The sequence below is a fragment of the Mercurialis annua genome, linkage group LG1-X (assembly GCF_937616625.2).
Source record: "Mercurialis annua linkage group LG1-X, ddMerAnnu1.2, whole genome shotgun sequence".
NCBI lineage: Eukaryota > Viridiplantae > Streptophyta > Magnoliopsida > Malpighiales > Euphorbiaceae > Mercurialis > Mercurialis annua.
This window is the reverse complement of record NC_065570.1, coordinates 67,072,291-67,089,344: the sequence shown is the minus strand read 5'-3', so window position 1 is coordinate 67,089,344 and position 17,054 is coordinate 67,072,291. Positions and strand designations below refer to the sequence as shown.

Below are 17,054 nucleotides of genomic sequence, written 5' to 3'. Positions count from 1 at the left end.
AAATAATGACATTATCGTAATATTATTATCTAAAAGTGTAAATAAAAAAAATTACGATAGTGACATCATTTTAATGACGTGTCATAATGTGATAGGCTAGTTCATGAATAACGTGAGAGACTGAATTTATCTAAAAATCTCTCAACAATATATTTCTCTCTGGAAGCTCCTAATTTGAGTTTTGTAATTTGATAGACTTGTCTTAAATAGATTATCCTATTTTTAAATGATTTGAATCTAATTAAGATTTAATTAAGATTCAATATGAAAAAAGAAAGAGGCCAAATGTTGTAAAAAGGCCAAACCTTTCACAAAAGTTTTACAAAAATCCCGACCTTTCAATTTTGTCGATTTTAGCCAAAAACTGATTGTTTGGTTTCACAAAAGTCCTGACCTTTCAATTGTGTCGATTTTGGCCAAAAATGGATTATTTGGTTTCACAAAAGTCCTGACCTTTCAATATTTGACATGTCATATAGGCGTCACATAGGCAAATTGAAATCAAATTGAGAGTTGGCCATAATTGAAACTAAATAATTTGTTTTTGGCCAAAATCGACAAAATTGAAAGGTCAGAACTTTTGTGAAACTTTTATGAAAGATTTGGCCTTTTTACGATATTTGGCCAAAGAAAGAAAGAAAAAGATGTTCTTCACGATGAATCATCCTGACCGTTGATTTTGAGACTTGTGGAGTGGGGCCCTTTTATAAAAAAGGGTATAGCTGTACTATACCTTAAGGTGGTGGCCCACGAAATTTGTCAAATAATGATTGTGGCCATCACATAAGCTGTGAATTTTGATAAAGAATTGTACGGTGATAAAGTCATCTGCTTAATTAAGCCTTCAGTACTGCCTACCACTGATCACTCTGTTTCAACTTTGAGATTTTTTAATTTGTTTTTGTTTAATCAGAAAACAAAAAATGTGACTAATAGTCAACTGAATGTAATTAATGAAAATTCGGATAAGTTAAAGAGTTAAAATCCAAAAAGAATTATGGTAATTATTTATACCTTTAAACGCTAATGATGAATTTTCTGTTTCTCCAAAATTAGCCATCCTTCCATTCATTTTGATTTTCAAAGTCCATTGATTAGAGGTTGTTGACATTGTGGACTAATTAGGTAATCATAGGTTTAAGGCAAAATTTCCTTTTTATGCAATTATAACCATTCAGTTGTGTTATGTCATAAATTATTTTATTAAAACTTACTACTATATGATTATTATAAAAATAATTTTAAATTTTTATATATTTTATTAATTTATTGTACATCAATATATCATGTAACAAATGATTCAGGGAATAAATATATCTATGTATTATTTATATTTCAGAGAGAATTTATACATCTAATTTATATTGTATACATATTATATTATTAGTAAATGAACTATAATTATTAAATAAATCTTACTAATAAATAACCAACTAGATACGTTTAATGGTTTGATCTGTTTAACAATTTCTTTTTGTATCTAATTTAAAAAGATAGAACCGGTTAAACCAATTGATCCGGTTAATTCTCGAAATACTGATTAAGACTTTGGTACAATTTATCTAATTATTTATTTGGTAAAAAGATTTACTAAAAGGGTATTTGTGTGTGAAAAGTAAGAAATTTTTTTAATTTATTTATAGCCATTTCAATATAAAAGGAAAAACACATGCACCTTAAATGTTCCTTTCATGAATGTTAAAAATGGCTAATCTTTATGTTATAACCTTAATTGTCACTATCAAATATTCATATTAAATATTTACAGATTATACTATTTATTGCATATACATTTATTTTCATCCTTTCACACCCACAAGAGGCATAATTATGTTCTGTTTTTCATGTTGATTACGACTTTATATATTTATTATTAGTATTTGCTAACAATGGCTATGGTTGAAAATGAAACATTGCAATTATAACCCATCACTAATTGCATTTTTTGCTCTGTTTTTTGTTTCTTCAGACAGAGGTTTGTTGAAGTTTATCTTGTTGGGCCATTGAAATTATGTTTTCATTTGTTTGGCCAATTTTATAATTTATGCTAATTATGACATGGTTTCTTTATTAGTAAATTTTCTATTTAAAGCCCATCTTTATCTTTAATTCCATTAGAGAAATGAACTTTTAAATAGGGTTAATGCCAAAAAAATCACAAACTTTACATGTTTTCTTATTTTAATAACGCAGTTTAAATTTTCTCATTTTCATACACGAACTACCACTTTTTTCCAAATTCATGCACAGCGCTGAGGTGGCACTCATTCATTGGTGTAAATGAATTCCACCTCAGCGAAGTACACCAATGGAGTCGTGACACCTCAACACCGTGCATGAATTTGAGAAAAAATGGTAGTTCGTGCATGAAAATGAGAAAATTTAAACTACGTGATTAAAATGAAAAAACGTGTAAAGTTAGTGAATTTTTTGAAAGCTAAAATGTTATAACTAAGGATATATATGCTCGAATCTGACAAATCAAATTAAAAATTAATTGAATTGAATTAAATTAAATTTTTGAAATTAAAACTTTTAAAGCAAATATAATTTCTCTGTTTGCTAACTTTTTGTTTGGGTTTATTGTACACTAAAATATAATTGTTTTTTTATTTAAAGAAATTGAAATGAACTATAAAACCAATTTTTTATATAATATCAAATTGGATATACTTATCTCTTCATTTCGGTTGTTCGAATTGATTTCATTTGTTAAAACTCTTTCTTTATTTTTATGATATTTTGTTTAAGTAAATAGAATCAACATATTGAAATTTTCTATTATTTGTTGAATCGATGTGAAGAATATAATTTCTATAAGAATGATGAATTTATTATTACAGAATTATAAATAATCAAGCAAAATAATCATCGAGAATAATTTTGGCAAAAACCACTAGAATTTGAATTATTCACTTCATTTAAACAACAATAGCTATCAATCGGTCATTCAAATTCTATTTTTAAGAATATCTCAATACTACTATTGTTTTAGAAAAATTATTGCACACAACCATTGCGGCATGTCATTCGTGCAACAAAACAATTGTGCGTTAGCTATGTGGAAAATTGAATGATAAAAAAAATAAGAAATAATTAAAAGATTTCCTATCGCAAATGTTCATTGGCTTGATGTAAAAATGACGTGGCGCAACGGTTGCATGGGATAAATATTCATTGTTTTAACACTGTCACAGACGAAATTAATCCTAGTGAAATATGTAAAATTTAATGCATGCATAGTGGAAATTACCTAAACTAATTAACATCGATTCAATATATTCAACAATGTATGGCTTCAAAACTAATTTTGCTGATTCTTTTACCTCAGAAGGAAGTAACCAATAAGTTTAATAAATATTCTTGTCAGCTATAGAATGAATCTGAGTCATACTAGACTAGAGCGTTGGATTTATTTTCTGATGTTCTATAGCTTAGAACTCGCAACTTTTTATCCACGTCGTATTTCTCAGTAAATATGAAATAAAAACGTTTTTGGCAAAATATAAATTTAGAAGTCTGCACTATTTTTATTTTTATTTGAGTTTTGGCCCGGGTCTCTTAGTATAATTTTTCTATATCGAGTCATTAAACTATTAATTTTGTTAATATGACAAGGGTTGGTTCAGATTTTCAATCGGTGAAACCTTTAGTTTTTATTTTTTTTTAAAAGCTACACATAAGCGTTTAATGAAAAAATTGAAAAGCAATTGGTAGTATTTTGAGCTTCTAACAGCTGCTTTTAGAAAATCCCAATTTAAATTTTTTTACCAACAACTGATAGATGTTTAAATTTTACGGTTAATTATTTAGACAGAACTACCCCTTCTAAAATATATTACTCCCTTCGTCTCATTTTAGAAGTCTCATTTACTTTTACACGCACATTACATTTAAATCATTTTTAAATTATCTAATTATACTTCCTTCGTCCCATGAAGATAGGTAAAATTGAGTTTGTATAAAATTTAAAGGTTAAAGTAGTTATTTTTTAACTTTCAATGATAATCTTGATTTAACTATTTAAATATTTTAAATGTTATTAATTTATAGTATGGAGAAGCTAATTATTATTTTAAAATTATAATTAAATTTTGAAAAAATATGTTTGTTATTAATTTTTTTATTGGATAAAGTGATAATTAATTATGATGTATAAAATATAGCAAAAGTAGTTAAAATTAATGAAGGTTACTATTGGTATTTCATGTTAACTATTCAAATTACTATAGTACTTTTGTATGTATTTTGGGACGTTTAAGATAGCCATTTTACCTATCTGTGTGGAAGGGAGTATAAAATTAACTTATTTATATTATAGCTACTATAACTAAATAATTTTAAAATTTATTAAATATTTTAAATAAAACAATCTTAAATTAAATGTAGTTTCTTATAAAAAGAACAATTTTTATAATTTTTATTAAATATAATATAATTTATTTACAATATAACAAAATAGAAAAAATTATTATTCTCCTTAAGGTCATTTAACATATTAATAGCAATTTGATTTCACCAAACAACTATTATGTATCAGTTAACAACTATTGATCAACAATCATCTACAAAAAACAACTGAACCGAACATGTAATAAAAAGTATTAATATGTACACAAGTATTTTATTTTATTTTAAATGTTTAGTTTGTCGCATTTTCATATGAATGTTTTATTCTAATTGCATTGCTTGTGAATGATTGCTAATGTTGATGTAATTGAAATGTGCTTCCTATTAGACTACAATAGGACAATGTGTGCATTAGTAATACTACCGAGTCTAAGAATAAGATCTAGAAAACAAAAGTAAAGGTAAAAATGAGGAGTGATAAATATTAAATATACGGTTAACTCGGTTGAATAATCTATCGGGACTGGGATCTCGGTGGAAAAAATCTCTCGGGACTGTGATCTCAATCAAGCTATCTCTCGGAATTTGTATCTAGTGAGTAACTCGGTTGAGCAGAACTATCTCCGGACTAGGATCTCGATCGAGCAATCTCTCGGGAGTCGCAACTTGTGGATTAAGAGCTGGACGTCGGTAAACTTGGTTGAGCTACATCCTCTTCGGACTGCGCCCTCTTTATAAGGACATGATTGATTGAATGGTACCAAATAGAAAATGGTATAAGATAAGTGTTGGGTTTTATTGGTTCATAACGCAGCGGAATTTCAAAAATTATCTAAAAACCCAAACCAAGATCCATGTAATTCGAATTAAACAGAACAATTACTTACTTGTATGTCGAATTCAACAGCAATGTAGGAAGGAAGGAGATGGTTCACTTTGGTGATACCTGGCCTCGGATCAGAAACGCCTCCAAAAGAACGCGTCCTCTACGAGTATCCACACGAACAGACCTTTAGCCAAAACTAGTGCTTGTGTGCTAGCACTATTGCTTCACAAGCAATTTCGAATTTTAGTGATTTAGTGAATAATGAATTTCGTGATTCTCAAACCAACTGTTTAATGAGTATTTATAGTGATAAATAACACTAGGGTTTGAGACAAATTCGAATTTCAATCTCATTGCAATTCTACAAGTTTATGTTTATCAAAAACTCCTTTTTGATAATTATCCATATATATTAATTACTATATTTATTATCTTCCAAAAATAATAAATTAAGGAAAACGCTTATCCTTAAATTTCGAATTAATATATATATTTATTAATATATATATATTACGAATTATATATATATATATATAATTAATCATTTAATCACATTGGGCTTGTACAACCCATAACTGTTTTGGGCCTGTTCTTAGTGTGCGACCCTGTAGGTTCATATAACGTTGGCAGTAGGCTCGAAATCCCTAATTCAGCCCACAAGTCATAAGTGGCCTCTAGCAAGACATTATGACTACCCAAGTTATATGAATATCGATAATCCGATTTAACCATTTACAATAATATTTTAATCCCTTTGTCTCTCAATATCCAGATTGAATATAAGGCATAGTTATGTCATCCTTATAACATTCAATCATTAGTTTCTTGACTCTAAGTAGACTGAAAATGATAACTTCTTATCAATTAGCATGGCCATGCATTTTCTTCAGTCTATCTTCTTCAAGGGGCCCATAGATATCTTACTCAAATAAATGAGGGACAAATTCCTTCTCAATCACTCACATTTCTCACATAGTTACTTTCATATCCAATGACAATCTATTCCATTATCCTGTTAAAGATAATGTAAGACTGTATCAAAATATGAAATAGCTATGTAGAAATCCATGATGATTTCAAGGTCAAAGGATTATACTAATAGAACTGTAATGAGAATTACTTATGACAGTGATCTATGTAGTATTCTCACAGTGGGTCATCCAGTGCCTTATTTCTCAAATAACACCTATGATTTGACTTAATATCTCATATACATGATTAGTAAAACATAATCATCAGTCAACATCATACTAGTCTCAATGTTCTATTAAGACTAGGGATAGATGGTATATAATTCTTTTATTAAACCTAAGGGTTCTACTATCAAGTCACATACTCGATGACCTTAGAAAGAATTAACCATTCAAGTATTTTAATCATTAATATAAAATGATAAAAACTGCCAATCAATAAATAATAAAATGATAAAGTCAAAACATGGTCAAACATGATTGACCTAGTGCATATCACTAACAATAAGGATCAGGGTTTATTTGATTACGTATTTGGTGTGCATGATGCGATTGTGTTTTAATTAATGTTATTAAGTAAATGATGCGAACTCACTCAATTTTATACTGAACCGTTGTTTTCTCCCATTTTTCAGGAAAAACATAGTCAATTTTAAAAGTATACTTCTGAAAGTTCATATCTCGGAAGTCTTATTGCAAATAGCATGTGTTTGAAGATTTATTCTAGATTTCGTAGTAGCTTTAGTGTTTAATTTTGTACCAATGGTCAATGAGTCATATGTACGTCTCGCCTGTTATTGTTGCAAGTTGTACAATTTGAAACGATGGGTAAATTGATTGTATTGATAGTTGAGCTATATAAATATAATTATTTTAAGGAAAAAAATTTGTGTTAACAACTCCCATTATTAAGGGAAGTGTGAAAGGAATTTTAGATTTACTATAGATTTCAGAGCTAACACTTTTATTTCTTAGCACCAATCTCAGTTCGTGAAATCGGGTCGTGACATTATTCTAATGGAACAATACTCTAATATATTTTTTGTTCTTATAAAGCGATATGAGAATTAAGTTGCGGAACATGTAACGCTTATTCTCTATCAGTTCATCAAGATTGATTTTTGAACTTTCTCAAAAATATCTTACTCTTGCATCTGTTCGATAAATTCTTAATTAAGAATATTGATTCAGTAAAAAAAGGAAATTTGATTTGTGTGTTAGTTGGCCACATCACATAAGTTTAAAAGGTAAATTTATACTTATAAAAATGTACCCTTTTATTGTTATGGGTGTAAAATTAATATAAGATTGGCTATAAGATTAAAATAGTTGTGAATTGACCCTTGCAAATTGAGTGGATAAATTAACACTTAAGTTCTTAACTATATGATGTGGAAAATTATACAACAGAATCGTTGCGCCATATAGTTTGTGCAACAAATTAATAATGCGTTAGCCATATGGAAAATTTAATGATTAAAAAAATAAATAATAACTGCAATTTTTTTTATCGCAAATACTAATCGATTTGTTGTTAATATGACATGTCATAACCAATGCATGAGATAAACACTCATATGATATATGTATTTTGATTAGAACAAAGGATAAATTCACCCCTCAATTTAACACAAAATATCAAATGAGTCATTTTCTAAAAAAAAATGGATAAAACTAACCTGCAGCTTGTGTTTTCATATAAAAAAATCATTCCCCCACTCTCACACCCTCAAGTGAGACACACTATCCATTTTTAAAGTGTAAAAAGGCTTCGAATGATTCCTAATTTAATTTCACTTATTAAATTGACATTCAATATTTTTAAATTTTAATTTATAATCTTTATATTTTTAAACTTCAAAAACCAAATTAACTTTTAAATAGAACTTGTATGATATTTTCAAACCCTTGTCATTTGATTAATTAAAATCAAATATATTATTAAAAATAAAAATAAAAACCCAAATAATTTCTTCTTCTCCACCCACCACCAACGAAACTCGCCGCCACAATACCCGCTGCAATCGAGACCCGTCGTACCTCCACCTAATTGTTCCATCTGATAATAGACCCGCTGCTCTCAGACAAGAATAGACTCTCTGTTCTCGTTGAGAACAACAAGTATGTTCTCAAATTTGAGAACAAAGGGACTTCTCGTCTGAGAACAGTGGCCGGTGGTGAAGGGTGTTCACTACAAGAAAACAGGGCTTTAGCGACGGAAATTTCCGTCGCTAAAGCCCTAATTTCCGTCGCAAAACAGCCTTTGCGACGGATTTGCGACGGATCGTATCCGTCGCAACATTTTTGGTCGCAAACAAAATTTGCGACCAAAAACGTGTCCGTGGCTAAATTTGCGACGGAAACGTCCGTCGCAACAGCCACAACGTCCGTCGCAAATTTGTCTCCAATTCCTTTCGTTTGGAGACAAATTTGCGACGGAAATTGTGCTTTTGCGACGGACGTGTCCGTCGCAAATGCCTCAGCCTTGGCGACGAAGGCTGAGGCATTTGCGACGGACACGTCCGTCGCAAATCAGCGACGGACAAAATCCGTCGCCAATTCATCAGCTTTTGTCTCCAAAAGCTGATGAATTGGCGACGGACAAGTCCGTCGCAATTTCTTAATCCGTCGCAAATGTCATTTTTTTTGGCAGTTTTTTGCCGTTTTACGCTGTTTTTTGCCGTTTTCCCCTGTCGTTTTAAATACAGTAATAACAATTCATTTATAAATTACAATCAATTGAAACTGATAAATAAATATATATATATATATATATAAATATCAGAGTATAAATGTAAAGGTCAAAAAATAAAAATAAAAACCGTATATATGTGTGTAACAAAATAAGCTAACACGACACTACAAAGCTGGAGTGTCGTCATCGTCTGGTGGGGTAGGTGGGCGCTGTGGCCGATACTCTGCCGGAAGGTTAGGAATCATCCTGGCAATCTCCTCGCGTATCATCTGGGCCATGTTCGCAGCCTGCTGTTCCCGAGCCAGTCGCAGACCCTCCTGAATGCCGGCCTGCACACGGCGCTCGACCTCCTCGTCTGCCTGCTGCGACGTCCTAGAAGAGCTGCCTCGCTGCACCCTGCTGCTGCTTGGCCCGGCGTACCTGCTGCTCGCAGAACCCAACCCGTACACGCGTTTCTTCTTGTTGACGCCCTCGATGTCTAGAAACACCTGGGTCTCGTCCACTGCAGCTGGGGTCGAGGAGCTACCCTCTCCGGTCTGAGGCTGTGTCGCAGCAGCAAGCCTCTCAGTGATGGCGTCCTACAAAACAATAAAAAAGATATCAGTTTAGTTTTCAAGCAACCAAAAATGCATAACATATTACAAAGTAAACCTAATTTCTAACGAAATTTCGACAGCATTTCCTCTGTAATATGAGCATCACCCATTTTTCAGGGAAGTCCTGCAAGCAAATTCCAGTATATAATCCAATAATAAACATGTTTAACAGCTAACCAACAAGCATTTTCAATCTAATAGATCATTTCCGAATTATTAAATTCAACTTAGAGAATTACAAGTTTAATAAAAACTTACAGTCATATCCTGAGCCCGTTTGTCGACCGGCTTCTTGTCAGCCTTCGTGGAGTGAAGGCGAGTGTACAACTCCGTCGCACTCGGTTTCCGGCCAAGCTCCCTTTCCTAAAATAAAAAATACAATTCAATTAGTATCAAAATAAAATAAATACGTTATTTAAGTATTTTAATTACTGAATTTTAAAACAAACCATGACATCCATATGCTTCAGAGCAGAGCGAGATCCACCAGTATGGCGGACAGGTCCAGAACCGGCGCCCGCTGGCTCGCTCATCCGATTTGCTCGGGCGGTTTCTGACCTTTTTTTCTCTTTCTCTGAGTTCCAGAACGCGTTCCAAGCATCCCAGATGTCCTGGGTCACAGAAATATGCTTCTGTTGCGTCCTCCTCATTCTGTGGATGTTGTCTTTGTAGCGGTTGGCTGCATGGACCATGAAGACCTGTCTAATGACCTCCTCGCTGTACGCCGCACTATCCCACCAGAACTCTTTCTGCAAACAGTACAAACATGTTGCATTAGTTAGTTTTTTAAAAAAAAACATAATTTAAACGTTACGAAGCTTTAAATTAAATTACCTGAAACTCCTGGAAGTAGAACTCCCTCTGCTCGGCTGTTAGAAAGCGCCATGCTGTTCCATTATCGAACCAGCACTTCCTAAAAATCTCCCGCATAGCCCGTGAAACAGGCCCAGAGTCGATCAACATCGTCCTGTGATTTTTTAGGCATAGTTTAGTATATATACATATTACAATTTAAACGTGGAAAACTAAATTGTAAACATACCTGCTAGGGTCCGGGTGAACCCTCGCCCTACCCCGGTCGTCCAGAACAGCCGGGGGCTCGCCAGGCTCACGCTGCTGCCGAGGCTGAACAGGTGCTCCAGCCTCTAACTGCTGCTGCTCCTCAGCAACGTTGTCATCGCCAGGAACAGGGTCTGATCCCCGTCCGCGTCCTCGGCCTGAGGCTGATCCTCGGCCTGTGCCTGATCCTCGACCGCGACCCCTCATACCTGCACATACATCAATTTTAAATGTTCGACAAACAACCAACAGATTTATTAATAAAATTATACATTCCTTCGTGAAACATAAAACTATGAAATATTAATTCAAATTCAACAAGTGTACACATGAATAATATAAGTATAAAACATAAATTGGAGAAGCGTTAATACATCATCTTTAACAATTAATTAAGGTTTCAAAAATCTAGTGCATAAAATATACTAAACTACTAAAGTTCTTCGCTTTCATCTTCGTCTGATGAGGATGCGATGAACTCATCTTCTGTTTCTTGTTCAGGAGGCATGAACAACGCATCTTCCTCAGCTTCTCCAGTTTGATCAGCCAAATATGTCGGATTGTCTTCTGTTGCAACAATGAGAGGATTTTCTTCTATGTCATCTTGAAAGGCCGGGATAATCCCTTCGGGCATGTCAAGCTCTGATCGCGCCTTTATCCTGCAAACTGCCCACCAATTTATTTTATCCCTTCTTTTACTCGGATATGGCAGGTAATGAACTTGGTCGGCCTGTTCAGCTAAGATGAACGGTTCATACTTGTTGTATCTCCTTCTGTTATTAATATCCACCATGTTGTATTTTTTGTTACTAATTGTGCCTGAATTTTGCGCTGGGTCGAACCATTCGCATTTAAATAAGACAGTCGTTTTCATTGGAAGCGCTGGATACTCTAACTCAATTATGTCTGTCAGAAATCCATAAAAGTCATTTTCGCTATCGACATATTGAGTTCCCCTTACGCAGACTCCACTATTCATTGTAAGTTGTTCCTCCCCATAAGCTTGAGTCTGAAACTTGAACCCGTTTACACGGTACCCCTTAAATGTTCTGACTGATCTAAGAGGTCCTTTAGCGAGACTAAGAATGAAGGGATTGGTACAGACAGTTGGATCTTGCACCTGAAGCGTAAAAGTGTATTATAAATCGGAACTTTTAACTAAAAGATTCGAAATATATTCTGTTAAATACTTACATATTGTTGAAACCAGCAGGCAAAGTCACTCTCGAACTTTGCTTCAATTTGCGAGGTGCTGATTTCAGGGTTTCCTCTACGCAACTCGCCTTCGAAAACCCTTTAGTTACGAAGAAAACAATAATTAGAAGCTAAATAATCATTGTTAATTACATTGACAGCTGTATTAAAGCTTACTCTCTGTAATTTTCAATTTCTGAACAATTCAACAGAACATATGTCCGGGCAGCAACAATCTCAGCATCTTCAAGATATCTCTTGCGGCAAGCACCCACTGATTGCCCTTGCGGCTTGAAAATCGATAGTCTCTCAACATCATCGTCGACTTCAATGTCACAAACTTCATTTCTTTGCAGCCGCTCAGGTATCATTGGGTCACCTTCTGAAAAATAATAAGCTGCAAACTTTGCGGTTTCTTCATTTAAGTATCCGCTACTAATGCTTCCTTCCACCCTCCCTTTATTGCTCACTTTTTTTTTCAGTTTTCTCAAATATCTGATTCCACATACGCCACAGTAAGTAAACATTACATGTTAATATACTGATACACAGAATTGAAAAACATGTTGAAATATTACCTTTCAAATGGGTACATCCAGCGATACTGAACCGGCCCTGCCATCATAGCTTCGTACGGTAGATGTACGGGTAGATGTTCCATAGAGTCAAAAAAGCTGGGAGGAAAAATACGTTCCAGCTTACACAATATCTTTGGGATTTCCAGCCTCATACGATCTAGATCTTTCTCTGTTAGAGACGTGGAGGTTAACTCACGAAAGAAGATACTCAACTCTGTTATAGGCTCCCACACTTCCTTCGGTAATAGCTCACGGAGAGCGATTGGCATAAGTCTTTGCATAAAAATGTGGCAGTCGTGACTTTTCATTCCATGCATTTTCATACCGATTGTATCGACACATCTGGACAAGTTGGACGCATAGCCATCTGGAAATTTTATTAACTTTATCCACTCGAGCAAAGCCTTTTTGCCGTCCCTGTCCAAAGCATACATTGCCTTAGGAAATCTCCCAGTAACCGGATCTTTTGCTAACTCAGGCCGAGCACATATGTCATTCAACTCTTCTCTCGATTTTGCATGGTCTTTTGTTTTCCCGGGAATATTTAGTACAGTATTGAAAATGTTGTCGAATACGTTTTTCTCAATATGCATGACATCGAGATTGTGACGAATTAGATTCGTTTTCCAATACGGCAAATCCCAGAATATACTTTTTTTATTCCAACCATAATTTTCCGACTTCGCAGCATTATTTTTCTCAGCCCCAATTTCATATGCCTTCATAAATCCCAGACTGTCCACCTCTGCCAACAATTCTTCTCCGGTTTTCGGCTGTCCGAAACTATTGGTTACGGTTTTTCCTTTTCGGAAATGAGTTGTATTACGCCGGTACGGGTGACCACGAGGCAAGAACTTCCTGTGACAGTCAAACCACGACTGTTTTCTACTCCCTTTAAGCGTAAAAGCTTCCGTATTTTCCATGCAGTGTGGGCAAGCCAGCCTCCCAGATGTGCTCCAGCCAGACAACATCGAATAAGCAGGAAAATCATTAATTGTCCACATAAGTGCCGCTTTCATTTGGAAATTCTGTCGCCTTTGAACGTCGAATGTCTGCACTCCGAATTCCCACAGTTGGTTCAGCTCAGCTATCAACGGTTGCAGGAAAATATCCATTTGGTGTTTAGGATTTCGAGGCCCAGGGACAATAACAGTTAAAAACATGAACTCGTCTTTCATACACATCCCTGGGGGGAGATTGTATGGTGTCAAAATTACAGGCCATGATGAATAATTCTGCCCGAAGGCCCCAAATGGCTGAAACCCATCAGTACACAGGCCCAGTCTGATATTTCGAACTTCTGCCGCAAACTCTGTATGCAATTCACTGAAATGTTTCCACGCCGGGGAGTCTGACGGGTGACACATCTTTCCATCAACCATTTCGTGTTCTGCGTGCCACGTCATATGCTTGGCGGTGGCTTTAGAAGCGTACAACCTCTGCAGTCTCGGAGTTATAGGAAAATAAAACATTTTCCTATAAGGGACGTTAACTCGTCTTTTCACAGAATTTCCTTTAGGGGGCGGTTTCCACCGTTCGTGATCGCAAATTTTGCATCGCGTTAACTCCGCGTCTGACCCCCAATAAATCATGCAATTGCGGAAACAGCAATCGATAACTTCAACCGGCAACCCAAGACCTCTGACTATCTTCTTTATTTCAGCAAAGTTCTTTGGCATCTTGTTGTCCTCTGGGAGCAGCTCTTGTATAAATTCGGTCACATCATCTACTAAAGCTACTGACCCACTATGTCGACATTTGATGTCCAACATTTTAGCAGCTGCAGACAAGGGAGAATGTTTGCTATTACCGGGGCATACAGGTTCTTCGGCCGCACGCATCATATCATAAAAATGTTTAGCTTCATTATTCGGCTCCTCCTCCGTGAACACTACTTCTGGACCCGCAGCATCAATAACCATTCTCTGAACTGAGCTGAACTCGTCACCCCCCTCATATTCCATGTCAACGTCACACTCCGGCAGTTGTGTAACAGGACGGGGATTTAAAACATTTCCCTCCCCATGAAAAACCCAAACTTGATAATCTTTAACAAACCCTTTCTGCAAAATGTGGAGCTTCACTGTTTCGACATCTCGGTAACTCGTATTTTTACATCCCACCCTAGGGCAAGGGCATTTAATATCGGGCCCGCTCATACACGCTGGATGGCGTAAAGCGAAATTTACAAACTCTTGGACGCGCTCCTCAAAACCAGGGTACAGCAACCCGCCCTGGAGCCGCCTATACATCCAACTTCGGTCTGTATCCATTTCTGTAGCACGGATAATTAGGAGGGTTTTCGCTCGAGAATAGCAAAGTCAATGTAATTGACTGCTTTAAAGGTGTGGACCTATCCCATTCGCAAAACTGGCTCCCCTTAACTCGGCCACGATATATGCCTAGCAACGGAGAAAAATATTCGGCAGCCTTCCGGCGTCGTTCTCCTTCAGTGCGATATTTAGTATATGCGCTGTAACGCTAATTATATATTCCGCGAGGAATAAGCGTTACAAAACATATACTATACATCCACCCGGAGAACAAACGCTGGAAAACAACCAAATATTTTTCTACCGCTACTAGACATATATGGTTTTCGTGACCGAGTTACGGGAGGACCAGTTTTGCAAACTGTACAAACTGTACAATCCCGTGTCGTTCAATCTCTTGAACACACGAGACGGGAACTCTAAGGCTAGGTTTGCGATTTTATTCGGTGGGAATAAAATCGCGGTCAAATTAGGTTGAAATTTGTAATTTAACTACTAAATAAAAAAAATCATAGTACTTACTTGTTGCAGAGCAGAACCGCAATAGATAACGAAAGATGTAAAATGTCGGACCGATGCAAAAAATGGACGGCTATCAAATTAACCTATCACACAATTAGATTCAATATTTTGTTATTATTTAAGTAAATACATTAATTAATTTAAAAAAAAAATTGACAGAACTTCCCCTAAAAAATGAGCATCACCCATTTTTCAGGGAAGTCCTGCAAGCAAACACAAACCAACAATACAACCCAATTACATCAAAAATTATATTTATAACGTCAATTGTAATAACTAATCAATTTTATCTCAAATTCAATAATCTAATTTAATCAACTAATTAACATACAAAAAATAATTATAAACAAATAAATATTACTTAATATAAATTTACTAATTTAAACCTAACCCCTAACCTTTAATATAAATTTTTTAAGAAATATATAATTAACCCTAATAAAAAAACAAAACCCAAACTAATTAAATAAAACTAACCCCAATCTAATTAAATTCAACTAATTCAAATATAATTTAATTAACCTAACCCTAACAAATTTTACATAATTTTAAAAAAAAAGATAATTAACCCTATAATACTAATCATAAGCTAAATAAATTAAACTAATTATACAATTATAATTAAAAACCTAATCCTAAATTACTTTAGTATTACTTAAAAACCACAAAATTAACCCTAATTTAATTTTAAAATTAATCCTAATTTAAAAATTAACCCTAATTTAAATTAACTAATCCAATTAATACAATATTTAAAAATAATTAAAAATTAAAAAACTTACCTCACGAAGCAGCAGCAGGACGGCGCCGGAGGCAGCAAGCGAGTCGGACCAGCGGCAGCAGCAGGACGGCGTTTCAGGCAGCGGGAATGGCTGTTTTCAACAAAAAAAATAAATTGCTATATTTTTGATATTTGAACTATAAATAAATTAAAAAAAAATAAAAAACAAATACTTGAGAATCGGCCTGACAGCGGTGGAGAGGAGCGGCAGTGGAGAGGAGCGGCAGTGGAGAGGAGCGGCAGTGGAGAGGAGCGGCAGTGGAGAGGAGCGGCGCCGGTGAGAGGAGCGGCGAAAAATGGATGACGGAGGAGAAAGGAGAATGGGTTGACGGGATGACGGAGGAGCAAGGAGAATGGGCGCCGGAAAATAGAGGAAGAGAGGAAGAGGAAGACAGAAAATCTGAGAAGGAGAGGAAGGGTTCGGGCGCCGGAAAAGAAAAGAGAGGAAGAGAGGAAGAGGAAGGGTTCGGGCGCAGGTTTAATTAACTCAATTTTAGCGACGGATTATACAGTCCGTCGCAAAAATTGAGTTAATTTAAACGGTGCGTTTTGGGCTGGTCATTTAGCGACGGACGAATGAAATCCGTCGCTAAATGAGCCACCCAAAACGCAGAGTTTTAAAAACGTCACTTTTTAGCGACGGAATTACATTTCCGTCGCTAAATTATTGGCGCTAATTATTCCCTCCAAAATCCCGCCAATTTAGCGACGGCTTAACGACGGACATTCCGTCGCTAAATTGGCGGGCACCGTCCCGCCAAAGTTTTCAATGATTTTGGCGACAGATTGCTCTTCTGTCGCCAAATCCGTCGTAAATATGTGATTTTTGCGACGGATACGGAGTCCGTCGCAAAAGTCCGTCGCAAAACGATGGTTTTCTAGTAGTGGTTTAACGGTGGACTAAAGTAGCTGACGGCGGTTTTATGTAATTAAGTTTTTAATTAATTTGAGTTAATTATATGATTAAAATTTTAATTATGTTTAATAAGTATCAAATTGGAGTTGATTATGATTAAAATTTATAATTAAACAATTGTACTCTTTTTTTTGTGTCAGGTGAGTCTTTTTGATACAAAAATATAAATTGCGGGCTTTTGATATGAAAACGTAAGTTACGGATTAGTTTGTAATAAAAGCCGCGAGATCGAGTCATTTGATATTTGTCTCAAGTTAGGGGGGCGATTTGATCCTTTGTCCATTTTGATTAGG

The 17,054-nt window shown here is 35.0% G+C and overlaps 2 protein-coding genes across 4 annotated transcripts; both read right to left on the bottom strand.

Annotated features, from left to right (window-relative positions):
• Positions 1–8,893: 8,893 nt before the first annotated feature.
• Positions 8,894–10,734, bottom strand: LOC126682876 (uncharacterized). Its single transcript, XM_050378993.2, has 5 exons — positions 10,481–10,734; positions 10,273–10,405; positions 9,888–10,187; positions 9,697–9,801; positions 8,894–9,420 (listed from the first exon to the last, which is right to left on the bottom strand). Exons 1-5 carry the CDS (start codon positions 10,702–10,704, stop codon positions 9,007–9,009), a joined length of 1,176 nt encoding a protein of 391 aa, XP_050234950.1. The 5' UTR covers positions 10,705–10,734; the 3' UTR covers positions 8,894–9,006.
• On the bottom strand, positions 10,617–16,727 carry LOC126680637 (uncharacterized). 3 transcript variants are annotated; one of them, XM_050376922.2, is made up of 8 exons: positions 16,019–16,727; positions 15,847–15,936; positions 15,065–15,147; positions 12,270–14,544; positions 11,869–12,186; positions 11,692–11,791; positions 10,929–11,617; positions 10,617–10,706 (listed from the first exon to the last, which is right to left on the bottom strand). In XM_050376922.2, the coding sequence occupies exons 4-7, from the start codon at positions 14,540–14,542 to the stop codon at positions 10,931–10,933; spliced, it is 3,378 nt and encodes a 1,125-aa protein (XP_050232879.1). In that variant the 5' UTR covers positions 14,543–14,544; positions 15,065–15,147; positions 15,847–15,936; positions 16,019–16,727; the 3' UTR covers positions 10,617–10,706; positions 10,929–10,930. The 3 variants fall into 3 exon arrangements, with proteins under 3 accessions (XP_050232879.1, XP_050232100.1, XP_050233332.1); XM_050376143.2 differs by lacking the exon at positions 10,617–10,706 and having other exon boundaries at positions 10,805–11,617; XM_050377375.2 differs by lacking the exons at positions 10,617–10,706; positions 15,065–15,147; positions 15,847–15,936; positions 16,019–16,727 and having other exon boundaries at positions 10,805–11,617; positions 12,270–15,058.
• Between the last annotated feature and the right edge of the window lie 327 nt (positions 16,728–17,054).

What these genes read in the sequence shown, in the direction of transcription:
- LOC126682876 (XM_050378993.2), bottom strand. Translation starts at nt 10,704, where the DNA reads ATGAGGGGTCGCGGTCGAGGATCAGGCACAGGCCGAGGATCAGCCTCA. An exon ending in TCTACTTCCAGGAGTTTCAG is followed by an intron (nt 10,188 to 10,272) that starts GTAATTTAATTT and finishes TACTGTTTGCAG; the next exon opens with AAAGAGTTCTGGTGGGATAG. An exon ending in AACGGGCTCAGGATATGACT is followed by an intron (nt 9,421 to 9,696) that starts GTAAGTTTTTAT and finishes ATTGTTTTGTAG; the next exon opens with GACGCCATCACTGAGAGGCT.
- LOC126680637 (XM_050376922.2), bottom strand. Translation starts at nt 14,542, where the DNA reads ATGGATACAGACCGAAGTTGGATGTATAGGCGGCTCCAGGGCGGGTTG. An exon ending in TGGATGTACCCATTTGAAAG is followed by an intron (nt 12,187 to 12,269) that starts GTAATATTTCAA and finishes ATGTGGAATCAG; the next exon opens with ATATTTGAGAAAACTGAAAA. An exon ending in GAAATTGAAAATTACAGAGA is followed by an intron (nt 11,792 to 11,868) that starts GTAAGCTTTAAT and finishes TCGTAACTAAAG; the next exon opens with GGTTTTCGAAGGCGAGTTGC.